At 40.6% G+C, this 23,729-nt stretch overlaps 1 protein-coding gene across 1 annotated transcript; it reads right to left on the reverse strand.

Annotated features, from left to right (window-relative positions):
• Nucleotides 1–350: 350 nt before the first annotated feature.
• On the reverse strand, nucleotides 351–21,149 carry STEAP4 (STEAP4 metalloreductase). Its single transcript, XM_075495528.1, has 5 exons — nucleotides 21,004–21,149; nucleotides 5,224–5,679; nucleotides 3,363–3,890; nucleotides 2,572–2,736; nucleotides 351–1,558 (listed from the first exon to the last, which is right to left on the reverse strand). The coding sequence occupies exons 2-5, from the start codon at nucleotides 5,677–5,679 to the stop codon at nucleotides 1,289–1,291; spliced, it is 1,419 nt and encodes a 472-aa protein (XP_075351643.1). The 5' UTR covers nucleotides 21,004–21,149; the 3' UTR covers nucleotides 351–1,288.
• Nucleotides 21,150–23,729: the final 2,580 nt, after the last annotated feature.

Consider the following 23,729-nt stretch of genomic DNA (forward strand, 5'->3'; position numbering starts at 1 on the left):
GATCCTCTGTTTCCAATTTAACCGTAGGTCACCGTCCCCGTTGGATCCTGGTTTTCCACAACGTGCTCATCTCACTTTGATGACTAAGCAACGATCTGCTTATGTGGGCATCCAAGGAGCAAAGAAAGATGGGGGAAGGTGAGCCCAGGCAGCTGGCTGAAGACAGAATCCCATTTTATTCTTTGCCCCAAGGCTTTCCAACACCTTTGTGCAACTGAGCTTACCAGCAGCTGCATCCTATCAAAAGAGGTTCCAGAAATGATAACAGAGCTCAACGCTATAAAAAAAATTCTTTATTGTGGTTAAAATATGTATATTTTCATAGAATATCTGTAATAGTGCATCCAAAGATTTATATTTTTTGAAAAATCAACACTATTCTCTTCATGAGATATAACCATGGCATATAATACAGCCCTCTGATATAATAGGATTTTCCTTCAGTTTCTTTCCTTACAACTCACTGCTTACACAAAAAATCACTGACCATTTTTTTGCCTGTACTTTCAGAGAAGCTTAGGCTTGTGAGCACATCTCACATCTTTCTGGCATTTTTCTCCTCCATCCCCTTGCCAGCTGAGTTTCTGGTAGAGCAGTACAAGCAAGGATTCAGTAATCTTTGGCCCATACACTTCGAACATTAGAGTTCCTGTACACAAACCAGACAAATCTTACTCAGCTATCTCTAAGGTATGAACATAGGTCTCTTTTGGATCAGATGTTAATGGAGGATGAACTAATGTTGGGAGGAAGAGAGCTCTTCCTCAGCTGGCATCCATCCCATGACCATTCTATGGGTGCTGGTGGCTTCTGGAGGTGGAAGCAGGGTGTGTGCTCACGCGCGCGTGTGTGTGTAGGTGCACGTAGAGCTGAGCCTCAATGGGCAGGACAGGGAAGAGGGGCAGATGCCATCTAATGCCAAAGGTTACTCTGGTTCTGCCCAGACCTGGAGGAGGTTTGGAATGACAGAGCAGGGACATGGAGCACTGTTTACTTCTCTCATACTCTTGTTAGGATTGGAGGGTGAATAGGCAAGGGGAGATATACTGAGCAAAAGAGAGAGCCTGTGCCTGTGTGAAAGTATGCCTGGGGTGCAGGAACTCAATGGCTTTGTTTGAGTTGTATTTTAAGCTTGTCACTGGGGTGGCTATATTTTACTCAGGGCCTGGCCAAGTTTTTCACTTTTTTGCTCACTCTTCAGACAAAAGAGGCTCAGGACTTCATTTTGATATGCCTTCATAATCTTTTTTTTTCTTCTTCTTCTTTTTGATAATACAAATAAGTCTAATTATACAGCAGTCTTGTTGATAATGTAATTTGACTGTTCTGAGTATTGGGGATTTCTCTCCCAGCCCTGTCGAATTCGTGTGAGAGGTTTGTCTAGACAAGGAAATATAAGCACAAATTTGACAACCAGTACAATGCAGGGAACAATGAGGCAGAGCATATAGGCGTTTGGAAGATACCATCTGTATGATGATGGGCTCAGAAACCGGTTTCCACCGTAAACCAATGTGTGTGCAGTGCACAAAATCAGTGTCAGATATCCCAGTTTGGACTAGGGGAGAACAAAGGAAAGAAAGAAAGAAGTGGAGGTTAAAACAGTAAATTAAACCAGAAGAAATGCAATTTACAGGACACAGTAAGCTTTGTGGAATGTGCCAACTTTGGAACTAATTGGGGACTGCTGAAATGAAACTGTTTTATATAATATAAAGGCTCTTATTATTTTTTAATGAAGATTCATCCAAATGGATCTAGGTGAAACACACTTCTTAGTTTTTTTTCTCCATCAACAATCCTGATAATTTTTGCCAGCTCACACATACTACCTAGTGGTTGTCATATTTGTGAAAATGCAGAGAAAATACTGAAATGCAGTGGAGAGATCCAAGCTTTTATATGCTCTAGTGCTAATCCATCCAGAACTACCATACTGTGCAAGTTTTTGGCCTTGATAAAACATTCATTGATAGTAATTTCCTCTTGCCTTGCCTCCCCTCCCCTGTCAGACCAGCTCCTGCAGAGGCACGGCAGCTTGCACCAAGCTTCCTCCAAACGTGGGGCTGAGATTATAGGGTTACCAAGGGCAGTCTGTTTATAGGCACAGCACTTTTTAGAGTCTGCAGAAACTGCAGATTCTCTTTAGATGCTTGGCCTTGAGAGGATCTGAGTTATAAAGTCATTTTTCAGACCCATTTTAACGGAATTATCTTGTGAACCAACAAAATTAGCCCAATAAATGGCTAAAATATTTTGTGACTTAGTATAATTGTGGAATTTGATAATTTCACAATGTCGGCTTTCTGTTTGTCATTTAGGAGCTCAGGTCTTCCCAATTTTCTCTTGTTAATGCAGTAATCCCAGTTGTACCATAAGCATCAGAGCAGTTGAGTTTTTTTTACAGGTGAGCTGTATAGCCATGTAGCATTTTTTCACCGTGTGATGGTGGATAGTGCACACATCACATTTGGAGATACTAATGAAGGAAAGCCCTAAGTCACTAGTAAACCCGCCTGTGGTCATAGTTTATAAGGGAAGAAGGTTTTTTAGAACAAGTCTTTTTCTTACCTGTACAAATCGAAATTCTCGCCAGTTGACATTGTTGCTGACTGAAGGCAAGGAAGTTATTCCCAGAAGAGCAAATAAAAAAAACCCTAAAATCCCCAAAGCCAAATAAGAGTCACTAAGCCAGGCATTGGTGGTGTTGAGTGGTTCTGTTTTATTGTTCAGTGCCTGAAGAAAAGAAGACCAGGTATATCTTAGTGATAGCAGTTTTAGGATCAATATGCAGAAAAAATATCCTTTAAGGTAACTAGGAGATAAATGTTATACCTTAACTCTCTGAAAATCATTGGAGATTTACTTTGAATGCCTACTCAAAAAGCAAAAGAGGCATTATACTACATATAGGTTCCATGTACCTATAATTGTAGTGCGTGTTTTACACTGCTGTAGACCTATTGTTGAGGACAGGTATATGATCCTTTGTTGTTAAATTAGGTCAGAAAGTCAAAATATGTGCCATTTTAAAAGTCAAAATATGTGCCATTCTTAAAGGTATATGGAGAAATAGGGAAATGTTTCTTTAAATTACTCTTAATATTTACATTTTCCCTGCTTATTTTATTAATATGTAAACTATCTAGGAGGAAGACTGAGGCCAGAAATCCCCTCAACTCAACATAATATCAACAAAGTTTGGATATACCAATGGTTAAAAGGAACACAGAAACTAGGAAAATAACCCTATCGTAAAGAGCATTAGACTGTCCACATGAATTTCTGAAGCTCAAGATAGAAGGTAGTATTTGTAACAGGGCCAGAAGAAAGGAAGACATAGAGCAGGGAGCAAAACTTACCTGGGAGATGATTCGACCGCTGAGTCTCCATCTTACAAAGGAGCGAATTGGGATAACAAGAGTGTACAAAACGTGCAGAGAAGCAAATGCCAAGGCTACTAGTCCAAGTTGTTTCCTACACAGCATCCATTTGTCGAGCCAGTCTGGGAAACGGCGGTATTTGGTACCTCTGTATAACTGAATAATTGCAGCAAGTACACCAGGAAGATAAACCAAGGCAAGAAGGATGAGTGCCAATATAGGGCAGATCCGATTTGGAATGGAAATTGCAATAAAAAATGAAAAGTCTTTGTTTTCATAAACATAAGGGTAAATTACATCACGAGCCAAACAGTAGAAGAAGAAGAATGCGGATAGACCAAGGGATAAAAGGATGGGAAACTTCCACATTGGAAAGAGCTTCAGAGGGTAATTTTCTATTTCCTGAGCAGCCAAGAGGGATCCCTGATCTAATGGAGTAAGACCCAGTGCACGAACGATATCCATCACCATTTGTTTAGCTTCCATGTCATCTCCACAGACAAACACCTGCAGCCAAAAACAAAAAGAAGTTTTATTTAGAGACTTTTGTGACATCGCCTACTGCCATCCTGCCTGGATATGGACAATGAGCACAAGCTTCCTAGGCTACTTGTTGGCTTCCCTGCTGGCCTTAATTTATATAGGCAAAAAGCAGCCTATATAAACTAAGCATATGAATCTTTTCTTTGGGAAAGAAGATTGTTTCCAGTGGCAAAATTTTGTATCTGAAAAGAACAATGTATAACACACTTAGTACAAGTCTTTGCCTAGAAGACTTGACATACTCTTCTGAAGACATGCAAGCAGTTTGTAATCACAACATTTTGTAGGAGTAAATAGGAGCAAAATTTTCAATTGCTGCCACAGTGGTCCGTAAGGACTCCAGGGAACTGGGGACAGAGATCTTTAAAACATGATTGCCCTATCACAAAAGTAAATATTATTTCTTTCCAAGTCTAGTAAAAGAGTGAAGAAGCCATCTTTTCTGTGAGTGTGCAAGACAATACTCCTTTTGCAACTGGGAGAAAGGGGGGCAATTCCTGCTCTCGTTGATATGATGAAGGCCTGTAGAGCCTAGGCTTGGAAGTCCTTGGGTCTTTAGTTTAGCCAAAACCATTTGTCTGGCAGCAGAAACCAAAGCTAGCAGTGGTTTGAGTAGCTGGCTGAAACTGCTGTTGTACAAAAGCACTATCCCTCAGAGTGGCAGAGAACAGGGTAATAATATATGATTTGTCTTCAAGTAAGCTTCTGTGTTGCTTCCTATGACCAGCTCTGTGCTCGCTGGCCTGTGGTTAAGGAGCTGGTTAAAATGGTTTGCACACACTTGTGTTAAACTTCTGCGGTGATGGATTCTGATTTAGAAAACTTTATTAATTTGTTCACCTTCCAGCTCACTTCTGCTGCCCATACTCATTCTATTGCCTCATCATATCCTTTGCCTCCCTTTTTTTGCTGTCTTCATTTTATTCTTGCTTTGATATATTCCTCCTATCTCCTTTCTGTTTAACTTTACCTTTCTGGTGAACAACTGATGCAGCCCTCATTTCCTCCTAATTCGCTGTCTCTCTCTTTCTAGCTCTGCTATCTTTCTTTCCTTGCTTCTCTAGTGTCTCCAAACACCTTACCAAGTTTGGAGGCAAGCTGTTGATATTCCTTGTCATGCCATATTACAAACCAATAGTAAATTTTAGCTCATATTTAATTTGAAATGGTCAATTATAGTGCAAATTCCATCTCAACCCTGTCTGATTTGTATGTCCCATTGTGTTTTGTCCAGCTGTTAAGAAGCCATATGATACATAACTCTATGACATAGGAAACCCCCCTTGCTTTGTCTTACCTGCCGGCTTGCATCCAGTGTGCCCGACTGCAAGGCCCAGGCTGACACGGTGTTAAAGGCTTTCACGACCTTAGCGCCGGGCACCAGCTGAGCGAGGTACTCTGCGTTGGATTCAGGATACTGGTTTATTTTTAAGTTGTTGCTTACGTCCACCAAGACTTTTCCATGGAGAACTTCTGCTAGTGGTGTAAGGAAGTTGTAATGTTGCCTCTGGATTGCTATAATGATGATGGCAGCTTTCTGCGCTGCCTCTGCGTGGCTCAACACCTCTGCGTCCTTGGGAATCAGGCTGGATGCCTGTGTGCTCCGGCTTCCGAACACAACAGGGTAGCCGGACTGAATCATTTTATACCCCAGAGCTCTTCCAAAATCTCCAGTTCCAAATATGCACACTGTCTCTCTTTTATTAGAAGTGTTAGGAGCCAAAGCCATTATGTTGGAAGAATTTTTATTCATCTGTTAAAAAAAAGTAATAGGAACAAACTAAGCAAAACATCAATCTCTTGAAAATGAAAGGTTAGCATCCACTCTGGCTATACAAAATAAGTATCTGAGAGTTTTCTTGCCTTTTAATATGCTTCCTGCACAGTCTTCTGAATACACATTCTCAGAAGATTTCTGTACAGTTTTTAAAAAACAGTTCTGGATACTCACCTCTCCATCTCTTATGGCACCCTCTTTTCCTTCCATTTTATGGATTTTAACATTCAGCTGAACTGTTGCAGTTTTCCTCTCTCAAAGGGAAAGCAGAAGGAAAGGATACAGAGGCACAGAAAGCAAGGGTTGCACACGTTTCAGAGTAATTTCTGCTTACTTATGCTATAGAAAAACATTAAAGAGGAGTGTGTTTCTAATCAGATTAGAACCTGGAAGGTCTTTTGTAAAATACTTGAAGAAGAGATATTATAAAAGGTAGCTAGAAACTTATCTGTTGTCCTCAGTATTTCCTTAATACGACTAGTCAGTACCAGTTTGTTTTATTATTGTTCTTCAATTTCCTGAAGAATGTCCTGTGAAGCATTTGGACAGTGGAATTGGAATATTTCATGTTGAACATTTATTTTTGATATCTATATATTACAATAAAATTCTCTTTGAAGTTTTTATCTATCCTCCTTTATCACTGTACCTGGAAGCTTCGAAGTCTTTAATGTATTATCCATGCCGCAGCAGTACGTACGCTCTGTACTTGCAGAGTGAGACCCATGATACAAATACAGACTCAGAAGGGGCTGCTCCAAAGGTCTTGCAGTAGGTCCACATGCTGTTGTCCTCACTTTACAAAAGGTGAACTCAGACCAGAAAACCTAAGGCCCGAAGGAAGACCTCCAACAGGAGATCTTGAGAGACCCCTCTCTTGGAATGGCCCGCAATTTAGTGCTCAGAGCATCCATTTAATTTGCAGGAGCCCTGATTCAAGTCTTTCACTGCATCGCAGGTAACTGTCTTAATTAAAGCTGTGGGAATAACTGATTTTCCAATTTGCAGGAAAGAAATGCATGAAATGGTTAGCTAGACCCAAAACAATTGCTTTGCTACTGCTGTTTATTAACCCTTTGCTTACATTCTTCCGTGAAGCACCATTCCAAGTGAAACTCTGCCATTTAAAAATACTGAGATTATACTCTTCAGTTTCTTTTATATTTTTCTCTAGCCAGAACAGGTTTTGCTTTTTAAAAATCTGGCACGATTTTAAATTGTTTGACCCAAAACTTGCATTGTTTGGTGAATAAAAAAATCAAGTCTGAACTTCCCCCGACCCTGCTGTGACCTGGAATTAAGGGCCATGAGTCAGGGATGCACACATCTTTTTGGCCTGTGCTGTAGGGTGTAAGCTTCATTAGCAAGATAGGAAGAGAAATGCTTATTCTGAGAATGATGTGTGAGGATTGTGTCTTGAACTAGCTCTGTATGTAGCTAGCTAGCCCTCAGCTGGCATCAGTGCCTGCTCAGCACCATCCTTGCAATGAGCTGTGGGAGCCCTGGGATTTAGAGAGCTGCCAAGGGAGTTTGGTTCTGGTCATTAGGGGCAAGCATCGATTCAGGCAGAGAAGGGCCCGAGGGTCAGTGTGCTCGTGGCCTGTGTGGCTTGTGCAGGTGCCATGGGAGGCTTTGCAGTGCAGCAGGGTGTTAACCCCAGCTCTCCTGAAGCTGCAGTCCCAGCTACCCGTCTGGACTCCGTCCACTTTGTCAAGTAACACACTGAGCATGAAAACAGAGCCTCAAAGGGACCCATCTGAATGTCTCTTGCATATTTGTGTGCTCTGACACATGCATACAAATGCAAAGTCCTTTGACATATTTAAAAATCATTCTCTGAGGGCTTTATTAATGTCCCATGAGGCTCTAATGTGACTAAAGCTATAAAATTCCTTTTTGGGGATAGTCTGTATTTCAAAAAGAACAGAAGAGGTGAATATGTAATATTAATAAATGGTCCAACTCAGTACCTAATAAGACTCAACTTTCCTTTCTCAATTTTTCTTTTTAACAAAGTAGGCTCCTATCTAAAATGAAAAGTAGAAGTTATTTGTAACACACAATCATCCAGTTGAAAACTTCTGTATTTGCCCTCAAGAAATCATTAGGTTATTGCTGTATTGCTAAGTATTGCTACCTATGCAAATCATTCTCCTCTCTAAAGTAAGACTGGAAAAAACCAAAACTCAGATGGATATTATCACGTAATATATTTGGTAGATTGGTTAAAGTTATGTTTTGTTTTAGCTTATAAAAATATTTAATATAGAAATGGATCCACCAGCAAGAAGTAAGTCTACAAAGTGCTTCCGTTGTTCAGTAATACTGAACATCTCATTTGCTAGTGAACACTGAACTCATCTTGCCAGAAAAGAGAGAGAGAGAGGGAGATGAAAAGAAAAATTAATGTAAGGAACATTCTTTTTTTTCAAAATACAGTTTCTTGGAGCACTATCTAAGATGTGAAGGGACTTGTACAAGGCAGTGAATATTATTCCATAGAAAGCTGAAGAGAGTTAAAGCTGCCTTTAATACTGGTGGTCTAATTTAGCTTAATACCACTTTTAACAAGAGACACAATTTGCTTGAATAAAGTAAGCAGAATTTACCTTTTCTTTTTAAGAATTACTTAATAGGGATGCCCATAGCTGTTATGATGGTACACATTATATCTTAGAAATAAATGCTCACCAATGAATTTTTAAACAAATTAAGTATATTGTAAAACTGATATTAATTTAATAGTGCATCTCCTCCTGGAAATCACATGTAAGACAAGGCAAGTTTGCTTTTAAATCCCAGGCCTTCTGGACCATGCCTCCTTCTAAAAAAGACAGAAATTAAATTAAATTAATTTTCTCCATTGAATCCTTTTTTTTCCTTCCTTCCAACATGCTTTTGTGCCTGCTGGCTGTTGTTGAACTAGAAGGTTGTGGGCTTTGCAGTGAACTTCTGGAGGTTAATTCAGGTGGTAGGTTATGAGCGTATAGATAGTGCATAGATAAACTGTGGCTTTGCTGTGCGTATTTGAAGAAAATGCAGCCTCTGATGGCAACTGGGTGGGTGTAAAGTCAGAACAAGGAAAATGGCCTCCCAGGATCCATGACAGCGATAGCTGCAATGCGAGAGGATATCCATTTGCTATAGGACAAGGTGTTTTGTTGTCATACATCAGTGTGAAAGATGTGAAGCAGGGAGTTCCATCATGAGGACCACAGGGCCAGTCTGGTGCCTGGGAGCTCAGCCCAAAGGCTGACACTGTTGCCTTAGTAAGCAGCCGATGGCAGTGGGGGTCTGCTCTGTGCCCATGGGTTATGCTAAGCGCTTTCAAAGTGCCAGGGGAAAGAAGAAATACCAGCAGAGAAACATATAATAATAATTATCTGTTCTTTTATGTGTGTACCCATATATTATCTGAGAAAAGGCATAGATTTGTATCCATACATAATATTTTTGCTTATATCCATCCCTCTAACATTAGAGCACTAGTGATGCCTTTTGTTATTTGAAAGATAATTCATGTAAGCCTCTGTAATGATTAACTGTGTCCTTTCTCTTCTGCATTGTTGCTGTATTCTTATACAACAAATTATGCTATTTTAAGTAAAATGGTGGTAATCTCTGAGCTCATTACCACTCGGTCAGTAATGATAAAAGGAGGCACTGAAAGAAAAAAGAAACTAACTGTGCAAAACTGTCATTTCTGCCCACTATATAAACACTAGGGGAACTGAATGAAGGTACAGTGTTTAGTTCAGCAGTTATATGTGAATACTTTGGTTATGTAGGAATTTGAATGAAGACAGGCACATTGCCTTGCACATGGGAAAAAGGATGGATTTCCTAGCAGAAGCAATGCTGCAGATGAAGTACAGTGCCAAAAGTGGAAAGGCAGAGGTGCGACTGAGACATAGACTGGGATGGATAATGGAAAGATCAGAAAGATGTAACACGAAATCGCAGATGGGAGATCAGTGGAATGATTCAAAAGGTAGAAAGACAAGATGAAAGGAGCAGGAAAGAGTAATTTCACTATTTACATTTTAAAAAGAAGCAAACCAAAGAACTCTGGTAGTGATCTCAAGAGATTATCTAGTCCATCCCCCTCCCTAAGGCAGCCTAGATTATGTTTAAACCAAGTCTGACAGATGCTTGTCTAACCTGTTTGTAAAACCTTCCTGTGTTGTGGATCCTGAAGTCTTCCTCTCTTACTGCTTTCTCAGCCATAGTATTAGGCGAATTTTCCTATGTCTAACCTATATGGCCTCCTCCACAGTAGACGCAGGTGTCAATTTATCCCCCTTCTCTTTGCAGCAGCCTTTGTTGGACATGAAAGCTGTTACCATTCCACCCTTTTCTTCTCTAGATAAAACAACCCCAGGTCTTTCCCTGCAACTCATGCTTCTGAGAGCGGTGATCTTTCTCATGGCTTTCTTCTGATCTTTCTAGGCTAAACTGCTCCAACTGTTAATTAAAAGTATGGTGCTAAAAGTGACTGCAGTACTCTTGCTGAGGTTTTACCAGAGAAGGATTGCTTCACTTGCCTCATAGACAACACATCGTCCTGCTGTCACATTTGTCTTATTCACAACATAGCTGATTCATAGTCAGCTTGTGATGCATTAAGGCTATGAGTACTTCAACAAGTAGTGCGTGGCAACAGAAACCCAGATGTGGAGTGAAACCGCTGATGCTGAGCACATGATGTTCACACTATCCATGTCTCAGAGATTTCCACCTTCGTCTAACTTTGGTCTAGTACCGCAGCCTGAGTGCCCATTAGCAGCTGCAATGCATTGAGGTGCACCTAAAGTATGTCTTCTGGTTCAGCTTCATGGAAAGGAATCTAGTTTTATATGCTCCAAGAGCTCTCTGTGGTGTAAGCAAAGCTTGATAAGTGGTGATCTGCTTCTACATCTGAGCAGAACTGAAACACTAATGTAAATGCATCCTGTTACACCCAATCCTTTAATTGGACTGCTCCCACGCCACTTGCTCCACCCTTGATTTCTGTAGTTTTTTCTGACTCAGAGCTGTATCGTGCACTTGTGCCTGTCAAATAGCACCATGTTTTTTGAAACTGTAGCTTCAATTTGTCAAGATCATTTTGATTTCTAAGCCTGTCCTCTAACATGCTTGCAGCCCTTTTCAACTTCGTCAGATTGTCAGCTTTAATAAGCATAGTGTCTATTCTGGCATCTATGCCATTTAATGACATTCTGGAACAGGACTTTTGCCAGGAGAGACCCCCTGTATATAGGCAGTAAATGTAGTCTTCCATTTTGACAATGATTAACTGAAAGACTGAAAATGCTTCTTTTGCTAGGTTTGCTAGGTTTGCTAGTAAGGTTCTGCAGAACCTTACCTAGTTTAATCTAGGCTGCATTTTCCTACTATGCTTTTGAAAATCTTCTCTAAAATTTACCATATTAAAAACTTCACTCATGTCAAGTTGTATAGCCTCTGTGATTCACAAGGTCTGTTATCCTGTTATAACAGGAAATGAGGTTGGTTTGGAATGATTTGTTCTTGATTAATCCGTGTGCCTATAACCCGTTTCTTTCTTATCTTATATTTTCTTCCTCTATTTGTTTGAGAATTGTACTTAAATGGATTGGGCCATAATTCTGCACCTCCTCTTTCTTCTTACTTTTAAAGATAGCTGTTATTCTTGCCTTACCAGTCTTTCAAAACTTTACCTCTTCCACACAGTTCTTAAAGATAGTTATTAATGGCTGTGGAAATGCTTCAGTTATCCCTTGAGCAACGTGAGGTGAATTCCATCAGCTCTGCTGATCTCAGGTCATTTAACTCACCTGAGCACAACCTAATCTGTTTCTTCTGTCATCTGGCCAGAATTTTCAGCTCTTTGCTACTGGTGTAAACCCTTTTATCACAGTTGACCCTTCTAGTGAAGAAAGAGCAAAATAGGCATTACAGAGTTGGCTTTCTTGGAGTCACTAGTCAATAGCTTTCTCTCAGTTCAATGGTGGATCAATTCTCTCCTTGATTTTCCTTTAACAGTTTATGTTTTTACAGGAAACTTCTTGTTATTCTAGATGTACCTTACTAACTACATTTCTTTTTGTGCTGTGGCTTTTCAAATCTTATCAACATATTAGTACTGTTCTTCTGTGCTCGTCCATAGATTTTGATTTATGTATGTTATTTCAGTTTGAAGTTTCTGAAGAACTCACAGCTCCAGCCACGTGGCTGTCTTAACTGCAGTCCTTGCTCTGCATTGCAATCGTTATGTCTCTGCTTTTAACATAGTTTCTTTAAGCAGCTGCCAAATCGTCTGACCTCATTTTCCTCTCAAATTGTACTTCTCATGGAACATCACCTTCCCACCTTCAAAATCTAGTATACTCTGCTTATGCTGCTAGATGGACAAGTCCATTTTTGAGCACTTGATCCCGTCTGGTGGCCTGTGGTGGCTCCCAGCCATGACAAAACCTCTGTATTTTCCCCTCTATCATTTTCGAAAACCTTCTACTGGGTCTATGTTCTTTTATCTTTTGATTCAGGGCAAAAGTTTAGAAGATGAAGCAGGATATAAGGACTATGAGAAGATAAATGGCCAAAGCATTGCCAGGAGTTTGATCCATAGCCATGTAAAAGAAAGGTTTATAAGTAGAATAAGAAGAGAGTTAATGGCCAGCACAGCTGTGATCCAGGTAGGTTATGGTGTTGTCTAATGTAGGAACTAGTCTCAAGATTTACAGCACTGATCCATTTATCATCTTTCTTTTTTTTCTTTTTAAGCTCATTGTAAAAATCATAATCCCGAAGGTGGTCATAAAGATTATATGCAGAACAAATATTATGGGAGCGTAACTTTAAAAAGTGAAGTATCCAAGGCCCTCTTTCTATGTAAACTAAATATTTTGACTGCTGTTTCCTTGTAAATAACAGCAGGGACTCTGTTACAGTATGCAAATAATAAACAGTGCTAGGCATGAGAATGGCCTCTCTGGAGCAGCTTGCCTTAGTTCTAGTATAACATTCTGGAGCCAAATAAAGGTCCTGACATAATACATCTGGGCGATTATATAGCATGCTGGGGGTAGATTCATCTATGTGAATTCATATACAGTTATACGTGAGTCATGACAACAGTATTGACTGCATATTCCAGTGATTCATGTACTAGAATATCAGTATGAACAGTCTGTTTTCTCGGTTTGCCTTTCCAGAAAAAGCTTGTTTCTCCAGATTTCAAAAGGGTTATTTTTCTATAACAATGGGGAGACACGTGGGTTGACACTTTGGAGCTTATTAAATTTAGTCCATTGCACAGCTCAACTCTAATAGTATGCTGCTGCCTGAAGAAGTTAATTCTTCCCTCAGGTTCACTAACCTTTGGTGTTTAACTCTGCTTGTACAGTAGTGAAACCAGGACATCTGGGGTAAGTGATTTGGGTTCACATTATGTCCTCCTGTAGACCTCATTTTAAGCTGCTGACATGACTTCTTACATGTCACCTTAATTCTATGGCTCTTTTAACACAGAGGGTTTGTCTCTGTTTTCTTATTTTCCAGATCTCTCATTGTCATTACAGCAAGGATCAGCTGAACTGTCTCACACAGCATCCACATATGTAAGTCCTGAAGCCTCTGCTAAAGGTCTTTTTCAGCCAAAGCTCTGTATCTCCCTGGTCAGGAAGCACCTGAAAACATTCAGTTCCTTACATGGATTCAAGAACTTGTTTACACAGTTTGAACCACGCAGGCAGGGCTGAGCACATTGCAACTCATTTCACCAACAGAGATTCAGAGCATATCTCTTCCAAAATACTTTGAAGCCAGATTCTCACCACCACTATGGAGAGAAAGCCCAGCATGCCATCGGACTTGTGATTACACATCTTAATCCTGCTGGGTAACTGCGAGCTGATCTTGAGTTGGCATTTATGACCGAACTGGTGAAAATAAGCCCTTTGGAGGTGTCCTGTGTCCTGCAGACCTTCCTCATACCTCTCTGAACAGACTAAACAGGTTCAATCAGGTTTCCTTCCCCAATGCCTCTAGGTACACTTGGGCCTTCCCTACCTGATAAACATACATCCTTCTCAAACATGGGTGGGCTGCACTCGTCGTAACCACGGTGCTTTGACACCATGCTAAAGGCATGTACTCATGCTGGTGGCAATGAAGAACAGTGCCTACAACCAAGAGTGTCAAAGGCAGTGGAAGTGGCTGGGTATTTTTAGTTTTTTTTAATATCAAGTCTCTTTTTAAATTTTTTCCTTCAAATCCTTGTATAACTGTGGATGGGCATGGTGAACTTCAACCAAATAAGTAAATGAGTACATGTTTTTGTTTGGAATTATACTTTTTTGGTTGGTAATTTTTAGTTTCCCATGCTGTGATGTTCTCCAAAGTTAAACAATTTCTTTCAGGAATACAGTTAATTATCATTATTGTCTTAGCTGTTTATTGCATGTACTGACAAGTAGAAGTCATCCCCAACTGTTTTTTTCTTTTGTAAATGAGAATCCTGCTTTGTCTTGTCATCTATGATCAAAAGGTGTATATTAGACAAAAGTGCCTTCATACACTAAAATTACGTATAGTAGCCCATTAAATACAGTAGAAAAAGAGAGTGATTAATACTTCATTTCTTGCATATATAGTACTGCAGCTTTGGAAGTATCTTTATGAAGTATTCCACACGTGCATAATATTCAGTAATTCTGGTGTAGCTTGGAAAACAGGTGAAATGCGATTTAAAAAGTCTCCTTGGAAAGACATGTACACTACTCTGAGGCAATCTCATTTACTTAAAATTTCATTTTACCATTCCCACAGAGAGAGAAAGAGCGCACTCTATAACAAATACTGTTTCTTATAAGCTGACAGTTGTAGAACCAAATTTGCCCTAAATTATAAACTGCATTTTCTGTTGCTTGATACACCTAAAACTGAAAGGCATGTGGCTAAACTACTCTCCTATGATTAATCCAGTACTTAAACACATAAAGAAAATAGCAGAATAGCTCCTAACAAATGTATTACAACAAATTATTCATGAATTTTCTTTCAAGCAAATGAATATCTGCTGTTCTTCTCAGCAGAAAATCCTGGGCTCCAAGTTTTGACAAAGCTGATAAAAAATAATTGTTTGAGACAATAAATCCTCCTACAGAGGACATTGCATTTCCCACATCTTCACTTTTTATCAGGAGAACACTAAAGCTGCCTGGAGGCTCTTCAAACAGATGAAGTATAGGCCTAAATAGATGTGCTTAATGTTGTCTAAATCATAGCAAAGTACTGAGAGAACTGGAAATCTCACCACCTCCAACTGCTCCCATAAACACGTACGACCCAGCTATAACTTGAGTAATTTCCTCAGTCTTTTCAGGGCTGTTGTGCTGTTCTGAGGTGTGTAGGTATTAAGCTTTAATCCAGCCTAGTCAACTGCAAGGAGAATGAAAATATTTCATAAAACACCTGAAGGTGAGCAAGGGTGAGATGGAGAGACAGACCTGCCTACAGCACAGGGGGCACCGGATTTGTCCCAGCTGGCCCAGGAGATGTCCTGAGACCTTGAAAGACACGTTTTCAGATCCACTGTGCACCTCCTGGATTCCTGCTGAGTCATCCCCTCACTGTGAAGCTATTCTTCTGAGCATCTTTTATCTGCCATTTAGAGACATTAACAAATAGCTCCGTCTTACAGAGAAATAACACTAGAAATAATGAAGCCTGGCTTCCTAGGGGTTTGTGTTTCTTGGCTGATTACAAGCGCTGATTGAAGCTGTTTCCAATCACAGGAGATGACTCCTATAACATTTCTTCTCATGCCAATTTTTAGGTCTTTTAAATGTATATAGTCACAGTATAGTCTTTCATTTTTTCAGGACTCTTCTGTGGGGTCTTCAGCTGCCTTTTTTCATGCAAGATAAAGAAAACAGGGCGCTCTCTCCTGGTATATTTGTTTGAAACCAGCACTGGAAAAATGATTGAGGGACACACATAAACATACATATACTCACATACCTCTGCATGATCAGAGAAATCTCACTTCCTACAGAAATCAAGCTAAAATAATGGACATCCTAAAAAATTCATGATGCACACACACCCACATGCATGTCTGTACCACCAAAAGAGAAGGAAACGAGTGAGAAATGCTCTTCAGTTGTCACCCTATGCTGTTGTGGTCTGTTGAAAGGCGCAGAGGATGAGGCAGGGGATGTTATTTGGGGTGCTTTTACTGACAGCCCATCACTAGGATACACCGAGACTGGAATTAGCTGGCATTGCACCAGCAACCAAACAAACCCAGACCTTCAGAGCGCCAAAAATGTAAGAGTTCAAGCTACGTATTTATTATGAGCTCTAGGAGCGTGTGATAAGCCTGATTCTCTTCCCATTTACTCTAATGGAATTGTTGATTTTCAGTTAACTTGCTTTTGGACCAGGTTGGCACAAGCAGGAAGAAAACAAAGCCCAGTTGCTTCATAACACCTGTGGTGAAATCACAGGCGAGGTGGCTGCTGAGGCACAGTGACGATGTTCTTGGCTGTCTTACGCTCTTAGAAATCTGAGGAGTGGGAGGGAGAGTATCATGAAAGATTTAGGAAAAAGGAGCATGAATATGAAGTTTTCTTGCCAAAACAAATATATGTGGATTTGCAACACATCTGGAACGGGGCCAAGCAGATTTTACAGAAAGTTCATTAATCTGTATTCCTGCTTACACAAGCCTATATGCTAAAATGTTGTTATAAAAAACTGTTTAAAGAGATGTGATTTAACAGCAGATAACTTTATCAGCTCCCTTATTCACTTAATGTGGAGTACATTAAATATATTTACTTGCTCCTTTTGGTTTCCTTCCTTTCTTTTGCATGGACTTGAACATTTTCCTCTCCTACTTGACTGCAGTCAAGTGGCATCTGCAGAGACATGCCTGCCTTCAGGACAAAATGAACACTGATATTTTCAGAAAGAAAGAAATTATGTTCCTTACAAAAAACCAAGACAGTTTTAAATACTGTCGCATTTTTCAGCAAGGGAAAATTCTTACCAGGCAATCTTTTAAAAACTTAGTTATTTCTCAAGATGGAAGAAATTCCCCTTCTTACTGAGCCAATGATTTCAGGAGTCTTTAAGCAACAACCTTAAGCTACAGGCTTTGAAAATTCACTGCTAAGAAGCCTGAATTTAAAAACATGCTTTTAAAACAAGAAAAAACAGAGCTGAGATTAATAAAAAATTTGCAGAACTGTTGAGGGCAGCATCCTATACTGAGAAAAGGAAAGATGTAGTTTGTTATTTGTTTTGGACCAAAGCTCCCTTTGAGTTCAGCTCAGGTTTTGCTGATGCCCGAGCTGCTGCTGGTAATTCCCTGGCCTGGCAAGCAGGGACGGGTGGGCGCAGCAGTGGGCCATTACTTTGGCTCCTAGCCCAGGTGTTGGTACAAATGAAATCTCTCTGCCAGGGTATTGCCTGTGAGCTACAGCTCTTGGAGCACAGCATCGCACTGAATTGCTCGCAGTGCAGCACAGGGCAGGCAGCATTATCCTGTGCCATGGTCCGCTGCACAGGGGCATAGGACACCTTACACAAGATCTCTTTCAAATCTCTGCTGCCTGAGCCCTGTTACGCAGAGGCTGCCACCTTCAGAGAGGAGTCACCCTCGTTTCTGTCTTCTGCTTGCTCCTGGATCTCAGACAGGGCCACTGGGTATCTCTTGTTCCTACCCCTGTGAAATATGTGGGGTCAAGGCAGAAGTTATGCTCTTGGTTCTGCACGTCAAGACCACGCAATAAGCAAGAAAGGAGCACGCCAGGCCCCGTCTATGCAATTGGAGTGAAGGAAAAGGTGAATATTTGTGACATGATATGGAGCAGAGACAAATGAAAAACTTACGTGTTCTTAGTAAACTTAGCTGAAGAGGAAAGAAGAGGGTGCCAGGAGGTATGAAACAGTGTCATGCTGCTTTTGTAATTGCCTAATTGGACAAAATAATTCCCTCCTGCAGGGTGACCCTCTCTTGCGGCTCCAGCAAGGAAATGCAATACAAAATGAGGAACTGGGTTTTCTGAATAAACCCATCGTCTTTATTGCATTACCATTTTATGCTATTACGATTATTGCATAATTACCCACTTGTTGTGAGTACTCATGTCTTTCTACATATTTCCTGCTCTCACAGTCCTTGTAGCATGGGACCACCCCAGAGAAATCCTTTGTCAAACGTTCCTGTGCTCTAATGATGCCGAAAGTGTTTTGCTCTTTGGCAATCAACCTCTCCACTAAATTTCTGAGCACTTAAGGCTTGTTTATCTAGAGGCCTACAGAAACTTGCTCACATAGTTGGTATCACTAATGGATTGGTGACAGGCAGCAGTAAAACACTTTGATCCCAGTCCTCAGGTGCTGTAACTTGTCTGAGGTGGATGGCTGAGCCGCTTCCACCATTGATCAAGCAGTTTGTAGCAGATTATTATAATTAAGCACCTTTGAAGTGCCAAGTTATATGAAGCTCTGGTGCAGTTCAGGTTATAGAATTCAAATGAAATTTATTAATACTCTCATTTTTATGGGTTATCGTGCTCTTTATGGAAATAATTCTTCTGCACATTCAGATTTTCTGCACATTCCCCCTCTTGGGAGAAGCACACGGCGGGAAATCATCCAGAGCTGAGAACCTGTCCTCACTCCTGATTTAATCTTAACCTCATGTTTTCCTAAGCAAGTCATGGGATCTGCATCTCCCAGAGGTTTAGACGTAGCCTTGTCACTGAACCAGGGTGATCTGAAGCACTTTGCCAGCACGACACACAAAGCAGCTCAGCCAAGCGTAAGAAGAGTGGTCCTGAGCTGGGTAGCCTGAACCTGTGCTTCCAGCACACTCCTACCACCAAAGTTAGAGCATTCCTCCGGTAATCTGACCAGGAGAGGGTCACCTCAACAGTTTAGTAAAGTAAAAAAAAAATAGCTTGAAGCCACCTTTGCAATTGTGTCTCCAGGGCTGTACTCAGTAGTCACTATGAGGTTGGGAGGCAGCTTTGTCAGTCCTCTAATTAATGTTTTTGCTGGCAGCTATTCCCACTCCTCCGTTTCCAAGAAGTACCGATATAACAAGCGCCTACCCGAGCTGCCACCCACCGCAGCCCTGCCGGAGCACCCTGCCCAACCCGCGGCGGCAGGTCGGAGAGAGCCGTCACGGGCAGCCCAGAAAGTGCTCCATGAGGACGTGTGGGAGTGCACCCGTTTCTCACAGTCCCATCTACGACATCAAGTAAGTGAATTCACTGACTGTTTCATTGGCCGTGCTCTCACTAAGGGGAATACATGTTGGAGGAATTTTGAAAAAGAAGAGAATATGTGGGTCCAAACAGTGATGTCAAAAGAGGAAAGAACACCCCAATTTTTTGTTTTAGAGCATGCAGGGACCAAAAAATCCCACATTTGAACTGTAATACGCATCTGTAAAGGTAACATTCAAATACCTGTTCCTACCTTTTCTTCCCAAAAACGAGCTTTCAAAAACCAAAGTCAATATACATTAAAATATAAATAGAATAAAAATGAAGTCAAAATGCCAACATCTATAAAATATCCCACAGAAAATAAAATGTTTAAAATGTTGCAGTTCCACTCTGCTAGCACTGTAGTTAAGAACAGAATGGGAGAAACAGTTGGCTCAAATCTTGAAGTTACCAAATTATTATTAAAAAAATTATTATTATAAAACCAAACAGGTTTTAATAAAACTAGGCTGGGAAGCAGTGAGGGAGACCTTAAAATAAGCAGATTTTAACTACTCTCCCTGAAAGCCTCAGTTGCTGTCTGTATTTTTGAGGGACTGGGTTTGTAGGGAGGAAAAGGTGGTTCTGAGCACCCAACACCCATGCTAGGCAGCACATTGCTGGGATTTTCTCTTTGGACTAGCTCTGGTCTGGTCCTGTGAGCTTAATTGCCATTAGCGGTGGGACTGTTTTGTTTCAGCCAAGAGCAGCTGAGACTGCGTGTCCCCAGCCTGCTCTGCGATGTGAAACATGGTGCGGTGCATGGTGGAGAGCAGCAGAGTCAGATCCCAAGTGAGCTCCTGCTCTGAAATAAAACACTAATGTAGGCAACACAGTTTGTTAATAATTTCTCAACACGAAGTAGACCCCTTATCGGGTTATAATTTCTGCCTGTAACTAAGAGAAGTAATGTAAAAATGTGCCATCTGCCTAAAATTGTACAAATATGAAAAGTGCTTAATATGTTTGTGTAAGAAAATTCCAATGTGGAGGAAGAAAGTACAGGGATGCTTGATTTCTCAATGACTATTGGAATATTTTGGTATGTAGTTACACTACTACTTCATGCTAGTCTAAATCATTGCTATTAACAAATCTAGGAGCTTCAGGAAGGCCGCATCTAAAAAAGAATTTACATCTTCCACTAATTGCATCCTTTTATAAAGTCTTAACAGTCTTGAAAAAATTGGCCTCTATCTGAGTGACAGTTTGTGTTGCAGATTTAGAGGGGATATGAAATTTTCCTATATCAAAGCTGAGGAACAGTTCTGACAGCTGCAAATGTTCTCTGAATTAATAATGTGGAGCTGGTATAAGACAATATTTAAGAAAAATCTACTTCTTTCTGCAGCATTGAAGCCCCTTGCTTATAAAATATTAGACAGGATTAAAATTGGTATGCTGCTTGAATGGGAAGAGAAAACATGAAATCCACATATGAATCCAGAAGTGAAAAGAATCATTAGTTCTGACTGTTATTAGTGATAGCTTATGATTTGGGATAAATCAAACACCCTTGGAGTACCTGCACTTGCTACTAAAATTCAAACTAGAATTTTGGCTCTGGGTTACGAAAGAAAATCCGCTTTCTAACTTCATAATTTAAAACCCACTGACCAATCCTTATTTGCAGAAGCTTTCTCCACTTCTTTAACTATAGCAAACACCTCTGGAAGATTAAATAAACTTGTTATCTGTTATGTAAGCTCTCTGAATTCCAGTTGACTAATCTGAAGTTCTGGTTTGTCCTAACTTTACAGATACAAATCCTTCTCTACGTCTCAGTGCTTCCTTACATCAGCTCTTAGTGACTAATAGGTTGTATAATGTCAGTACAAAACCAGGACACGTGGCCTGGCTTTGTATTTTTTTGTCTAGCAGGGAGAAAGGCTGGGGTAAAATTCTATCAGGAGACTTAAAAATTTAAGTTCAAGCCCACCTAAACTTCTCAGGTTGACAGTTTAGCCATTCTGGTCCCCATTCCCACCTGCAGAAGTGAGACAAACCTGTGTCTCATCTGTGTAAAACTCACCTGTGCACTCAACCTGCTGCAGTCCCCCTAGGCAAGCCAGTGCTTTCCCAGCCGGTGAGATGCTGTTTGCGCTGGAAGAGACCTCAGGAGACCTCGAGAGAGATCTCAGGAGCTGCAGAGAGGTCCTATTGCTTGGAGCAGAGTGCAGAAACCCCAACAGCCTCGCTGGCATTTATCTAGTGGAAGCCAGGGTGCGCGAGAGGGGATGTTGCAAGCCTTGTCTGTCTGTGTGGGGTGAAAGAACTTCCCGTCAAAGTCTCACGGAAAGTCCCAGCCCTTGTATTTACAGCTGAGGTGAAGCTGTGGTTGCTTTTGTCATGCTGGCACTGACTTGCCCCTTGGCTATCGGCCAGAGCTAAGGTTTGGCTGCGTTCCCCCACTCTTGGAAGACTAACCTGAGAATTGCAGAAGCCAAGAATGTTGTAGAAGCACAACAGCAACTATTTGCCTGGAAGGAGAGCTGCTTTTTTTGTGTCACAGCTCTCCTGTGCCATTCCAGCTGTGGGTAGGGACAGTAAGAATGTCACGTCAGGATGAAAGGAATTTGGCATGGGGATGGTTGAAAGTACCTGATCTCTGAGATTCTGTAGACATTTTTGGCAGCTACAGTGATCCTGTGGAGCCAGAGCCTACGATGGATATGTATTGAGAAATGAGTCTTTAAGGGATAAGCCTCTGGGAGGTTACAAAGTTCTTGATGTTACACATCTGTTTGGAATGGGATATAATTCAAAACAGATGCCTTGCGCATCAGGAGATCACTGGACTGGATGATAGTCCGGATAGGAGAAAGGGCCTAAGAGAGTCCCACTAGCACTGAAATTTTATAAGAAGTTTGGAGAATGAATTGAAGGGGATTCAAATAATATTGCACTCCAGATTTGCAAGCAATGCCTGCCAGTAAAGAGGAAGAAAGTAAAAGAAAAGTATTTTTTACATCAGCTTGCCTTTGGGAGACTTACTGGAAACTAACTAGGAAAACACACTAAGAAGGAAAAGGCACAGAGAACATAAAACATAGCGGTAATCTCTAAAAAAAAAAAAGAAAGGACTAGAAGGAGTTTCATTCAGAACAATCTGTGACTGCACTAGGACTGAAGAAACTATTTTTGAGAGCTTGAATTCTAGAGAAGAGATCCGCTCGTCTTTGAGATTTAGGACAGGAACAGCCCGTGTCACTTGGGCACTGTGACAAAGACCACAAGCCAGTGTGATGCCTGAGCCACTGGACAAGATCCGAGAACTGAAAAAGGTGATACCACTTTGGAAGAGCTTGGAAGATTCAGCAAGGTGCATGTGGCGTGGGCAAAGTGAATGACCTGGCTCAGAATGTCTGACAGGAGCAAAGAGCACCGAGGCAGTGGACATGTCTGGGGTTTAAACAGTGTAGTATTCATTTTCAGCTGACCCATCAACTAGCATGCTGCCAAAAATAGTGTTATTACACGTAAATTAAAACCTACAGGGAGTGGAAAGGAAGACAGCTGACTCACAGAGCTTAAAATCAGAAGGCTAACCCTACAGAAGATATACGAGAAATAAATGTACAAAGTCATAATAGATGGAAAAAAGGGGCAACTGCTCTGCCCTTCAGAGCATCAAGGTGATCTAAGCATTTAGATACTGTGTAAGAACATGAGAAAAAAAGCTGAGAAATAATTTGAAGCCATTTCCCAGTGGATCAATACCTCATGAATATTAAAAAATGCAGAAAAGGGTTGAATTGTCCAACAATTCTCATACCTATGTGAGCCCTTCACGTTGTAGGGCCGTGCTTTAAGGAGGAGCTGGATACACTCATTGCTCTGGGATGACTGGAGGAACTGATAGAGTAGTTCTTGTAGTTATAGAAAAGATGGATGAAACCCCTTGTTTGTCCATTGATAGACCTGAAGGAGCAAAACAGGTCTGTTACACTACCAAGGGGAAATATGGTCAGTGACCAATACCTCTCTGTCCCTAGTACATCATGGAGTTCCTGGCGGGTGTTCATATTAGGAAAAAGAAAAAAGGAGGGTTTTTTGAACTTCCATGAAACCTTTGTGAGCTGCGCTGTTTTCTCAGATATCTATTTAGGCGGCATTTGGCACCTGAGGATAAACGTGATAAATTTTTCATGCCTTTCAGGTTAGTAAGATTTATACAGATGACATTTAGATCTGATGAAAAACACTGGCTTGGAGCAGCCGTGGAAAGAAACTGTGCTTCTGGGCTAAAGCTGGACAAACAACACTGTAAATGCCATGTAACACAAATAATAACATACTTGAAGAAAATTTAGCACAAAACCCAAGTAAATCACCAGAAAATATTCAGCAATTTGTGTTCTCCAACAATATTTGAGTGCTGAATTTTAAAGAGAAATATGTACCTAATGTAGTTTCTTGAGAGTGCTGTCACGATGATCTCGCATGTAATTATTGAAAAAATTGAGAAATAGAAGGAATTAATTAGACATTTCAGACCTGAGAGTAAATAATCCGTGGAAGATTTCGGGGCATATGTTGATGAGTCCTTTTAAACAGCATGGAAAAAACAAATGATCACAGTAGTTTATGAGTTAACAAAACTTAGGTATACTCAGAGGAAAAAAAAAGAAGATTTAATCTTAGTCATGGAAATAAACAAACCCATACATTTTTATTTACTGAAAGCCAGTGCTATTTGAAACTGATTATAAATCATAAGGAATTACCAAACAGAGCCTGGCCAATGGTTATTTTTCA

The sequence above is a fragment of the Mycteria americana genome, chromosome 2 (assembly GCF_035582795.1).
Source record: "Mycteria americana isolate JAX WOST 10 ecotype Jacksonville Zoo and Gardens chromosome 2, USCA_MyAme_1.0, whole genome shotgun sequence".
NCBI lineage: Eukaryota > Metazoa > Chordata > Aves > Ciconiiformes > Ciconiidae > Mycteria > Mycteria americana.